Here is a 5,167-nt window from a genome sequence, read left to right as displayed (position 1 = left end):
AAACGGAAACTTAAGCTCTTGAAGCAATTTATTCTGACAGAGTTCAGGATTTTATTAAAAGAATTAAGAACACCTGGTGATATTTGTTTTCTCTTAAAAAAAATGTAACTATTTTTCATGCGACAGATTAACCATGATGGATATAAAAACTGAACGTTTTGAACGACTTCTTTATTGAAAACTCCAAGAAACTCGTGAAGGTTAATTACCTTTACTTTCTTCCCTCATCACATCACATTACACGGGCGTCCGTGGATCTTTTTCTCACATGATTTCGGATTTCGTTAGTTAATTCTGCTGATCTTTCCGGCGACATCAGCATTTATAAATTATACTTTCTTTTCATCAATCAACAGGTACAAGTGGTATTTGTTTTCTTTGGGGATTCTTCCCACAGTTTCCACTGTTCCCACAGTTTCCTTGCCTTGCCTTGCGGGTCTCAGTTGTTTACTCTCTTTCTCTCACAGTACAGATGGAGTTAGCCACAGAGACAATGAATTCAGGAAAGCTGTTAATTAGGTAAACTAATATTAATTATACAATCACACTTGGACCATTAAACTTTTCTGTCTAGTTATGTCATTAAGTTTCAATCTTTAATCTCTGTCGATATATATTATACATAAACAATGATATATATCTTGTACCAATAACATGCATAACCTTTTTTTATATTAACAAGTTATTGTAGACTCATCATGGCATATATTACAAAAAGAAAGAGTGTTTGTTAATAATACACAACAAATGTCAAGATTAGTAGTTGCCAGTAAGCACTGTTCAATGTAACAATGAAAATGTAGTATAGTAATATATAGATATATACAGTAAAATTATCTATTATTGTAATATATTTCTATTAATGGTATACCTTACTATTCTACAATGTGATATTTCTTTTCTACATGTATGTATATTTTTATACTTATTTAACCTATTTTAAGTTACTCCCTATTTATCTTTAATAATTCAAAGTTGTTTTTATGCTTTATATGGAATTAATGCAGGCGTGACTGAATAATAAAGTGTTTTAAAATTTTAAGTGAGCTTTTGGGTTTCAGATTAAGTTAACAGAATGTGACATTTGAGAATATTGGAGTGATGGAACTTGAAATCGTTCCCTGTGCATGCATGCCAACTCGTTGGTGAAATATCTGGTTTAAAGTTCAGTCCTTATTATTATTATCTTGTCTTTTCATCGTTAACTAGAAAAAACAATTGAAGTCCACATACATCTGCTCTTAGCTAGGTTTCTAATACCTGTTTCAAAACCCCAGTATCCTATACCATAGGTAGTATATAGTGCCTACGTATATTCCCTTCACTCGTATAAATACATCTCCAAACTGAAACAAAAACCACAACATCATTGAACTCTACCTTTGATATAGAATAAGGAGATACACATATACATAGTGATGCCCCCAAACCAATTCAGTTCCCCCATCAGCAACATGGCTGGTGTTTACCAAAGCACGGTTTCTGATGTAACCTTAGAAGGCAACACAGAAGTGGTCGTAGAGGAGAGACATGAGATACCAACCGCGTCCGAGGTAGAGAATGCGAAATGCGAGTGTTGTGGAATGTGCGAGGAGTGCAGCCAGGAGTACATAGGGCGCGTGCGTGACATGTTCTCAGGGAACATGATATGCGGATTGTGTGCTGAAGCTGTGCATGTGGAGATGGAGAAGAATGGTGGGAAAAGAGAAAAGGCTTTGGAAGAGCACATGAGCGATTGTGTGAAGTTTAACTGGCTTGGTAGGTCGTATCCTGCTTTGTATCGAGCTGAAGACGTGAAAGAGATCTTGAAGAAGAGTTTAAGATGCAGGGCCATGTCCACCACTTCTAAGGATTCCAAGGATATATAAGCATGGTGGTGCGTTCATTGATCTTCATCAACTTTTGGTTTCGGATTTCTGCTATACCACCTCAGTTTTCTATTGTAGGCATGTGTACACATCATATCTTCACTGTTAATATATGCAACAGTGAAGGTAATTTATTAGGTTCTGGCAATACAAATGAAGTTTAATTTATATGTTCGTACTTTGAAAGTGAAACATTTGAAACATGTTGCATGGTTTTCGGACGCTATTTAATACTTGTTGAGAGATATAACAGAATAGATACATCAGAGATGGTGTGCTGTTCTTTAAAAAAAATAAAAAATAGTGTTCAAATATTATTGTTGTTAAGATAAAGTTATTTTATAATATATAAGTAAATGTAAAATATCGAAAAACTTTTTAGTGAAATATTTGTAAAAGTATTTACGCAGTGTAAAAGTTAAACTCTAATTATTATAAAAGGAAGCATATTTCTCAAACTGTCTTTTTAATATACAAATTTAAGTTCACATGTCTTCCTCCACAAGGCCCATAACTAAGTATTTTATTACTTATAGTCCCAGTTTGAGTGTTTTTTTTATTAGTAATAACAAATTAAATAAAATTAATAGGACACTTTCGATCCTCCAATCCATTTATAATTTGAGTTTTAGTGTAGGATTAATATAATCATTTTATCCTTATCAAGAAAAAAAAATAATTTTTTTTTATCAACGTTATTGTTTTTTCTATCAACAAAAAAGAATAAATTAATGTGAATTATTTGAGAGCTGCTCTAACCCTTATACAAATCTAAAAAAAATAAAATTTTAATATCTCCCTAACCGTACCAATACAACTCCTATAAAAAATTAATAGAACTCCTCCTGTAAACCCCCAAAAAACAACAAAGGGACAAACCAACACTATAGAAATACATCAATTAACAAACTTCATACAAACTAAAGGATCAAGACACCAGTCACAGAGAAAAAAGAAGAAGAGAATGTCTTGAAAGTGACCCACGAACAAACCTTCAATTGAACTAGAGTATACATTTCTGAATAATTAATCACACCACCTTTAAAGATAACTTTGTTCCTATGCTTCCAAATCTCACTTACTACAACAATCTAAATCACTTCCAAACATTATTAACAAATTATGATGCTCTACCCAACTTAAAATGTAAAAAATGATAACATGATTCATTGTGATAACAAATGCCACTCCTAGCCAAAGCATAACATTGATTCCAAACGAGCCAAACTATTCTGCACTCAAAGAACAAATGACGACATGTCTCCTCTTCCATCCCACACAAACTACACAAGAGACTTTCGACCACAACCCCACGCCTTTCCAAATTAGCCCTGGTAGCGTTTGTGTACATCCAAGAAAAATATGATCTTTCGTCGACCAAAAAAGGGACATGAATGAGCAAAAATTGACGCTTAAGTGTCGGATTTACGTTGACCAACCATCCAATGAAAAACTCATGAAAGCAAAGTAACATTTTTGTCGACTAGCGTATGCGATACACATTGCGTGGGCCAAGTCGACAAAAAATGGACGAAAATGTCGTCGGCCACACCAACGTAAAAGTGACGCAATATCGTTGGCTTATGCGTGGGTCAAACCGACACAAATGTATAAAACGCCCACTACAAGAAAATCATGAAATAGAAACCAATTTTTAGAGACCAAAATAATTAGTTGCAAGAGTAACTAAATTAGAGACCATTTTATAAACTAAATAAAAAATTGATTTCTAAATTAGTTTCTATTATTGTTAAATAATTTCCAAATTGGTATCTAATTAACAATCAAGGTTTTAACTACCAATTATTTAGTTTCTAAATTGGTATGTAATTAGTAACCAAGTTTACTTTTAGATTTTAAGATAAAATTGACTCTCTATTTTTTTAATACATCCATTACATTTTATATTAATTAATTACTTCATTTTAAATTTATATTTCTAAATTTATGTATATTTTATATAATATTTACACAATTTAAATACGTATATTTTTTACTCAATTTTTTTTTTACATTTTTCAATTCTTTCTAAACCTTTTAAGATAATTTCTTTAAATAATTTTAAAATTAAACACTTAATCAATTTTATAAATTTAATTTAACTAACTTATATAAAAAATTTCAAAATTAAAATATTTATTATAATATTATAAATTAAATAAATTTAAAATAAATAATCTTTAAAAAATTAAAATATTTTATATAACATTTACAAAATTTAAATACTATTTTCTTTTACTCAATTATTATTTTTCTACATTCTTCAATTCTTTCTAAACATAATTTCTTTAAATAATTTTAAAATCAATCACTTAATCAATTTAATTTAACAAACTTATATAAAAAAATTTAAAATTTAAAATATTTATTATAAAATTAAAAAATTTAAATTTAAAATAAATAAAATAAATAATTAAAAAATAAAATATTTATTATAATATTACACATTAATAAATTCAAAATAAATAATTTTTAAAATATTAAAATATTAAAATATAACACTGCGTTGGTTACTCTCGACGCAACATATTTTTCTCTAACATTATCGTTGACCCCACAACTTAAATTAAGCGTCGATCATGACCAACATAATTTATTTTTATTTTTTTCGAAATCTCTTCGTTTGTTCGTTAGGCGTCAGAATGACCATGAAAATCAATTTTGCGCTGGTTTTTGTGAATTTAGTCGACGAAAAACATGTTCACACCAAATCGATGCAAATGTCTGACAGTTAATTGCGTGTTTTCTTGTAGTGGTAAAAAAGAAAAATAATTTTCCTGAAATGGCAGTTTTTTTTAGTGTATATACAATTTACTTAAATTAGATGGATAATTATTTTTTCCGTTATTGATCTTCTTCTTCGGTCTTTTATGAAGTTTTTTTCATAAGGATTCGTTGGTTCTATATGTACAAGAACCAGTTGTTATTGGTATTAAAAATAATTTAGGTAAAAAAATATTATTCTTTTAAAATAATAAGCGTTGAAATACTAAATTATATTTAAAAATATAAATAATTTTTTAATTAAATATTTATTTATTTATAAAAACTCACCATCTCTTTAAATTTGTATTCTATAATTTTTCATTGTCCTTTCTTTAATTTTCTAAACTTATTTCTTATTTTTTTCCAATATATTTTCTCCAATTATTTGTTTATATCTATACACTATAAGAAAATCATTAAATAAAAATCAATTTTAGAGATTAAAAATAATTAGTCACTATATTAACTAAATTAGATATTATTTTAGAGACTAAAAAGTTATTGGTATCTAGAGTAATTTTTATTAATAATAA

The 5,167-nt window shown here is 28.7% G+C and overlaps 1 protein-coding gene across 1 annotated transcript; it reads left to right on the top strand.

Annotated features, from left to right (window-relative positions):
- Positions 1 to 1,418: 1,418 nt before the first annotated feature.
- Positions 1,419 to 1,868, top strand: LOC137822269 (uncharacterized). The gene has a single exon (XM_068627156.1). It carries the CDS (start codon positions 1,419 to 1,421, stop codon positions 1,866 to 1,868), a length of 450 nt encoding a protein of 149 aa, XP_068483257.1.
- Positions 1,869 to 5,167: the final 3,299 nt, after the last annotated feature.

The sequence above is a fragment of the Phaseolus vulgaris genome, chromosome 9 (genome assembly GCF_000499845.2).
Source record: "Phaseolus vulgaris cultivar G19833 chromosome 9, P. vulgaris v2.0, whole genome shotgun sequence".
Taxonomy (NCBI): Eukaryota; Viridiplantae; Streptophyta; class Magnoliopsida; order Fabales; family Fabaceae; genus Phaseolus; species Phaseolus vulgaris.
Note: the sequence above shows the minus strand (reverse complement) of the source record. Positions and strands in the feature narration are given on the sequence as shown.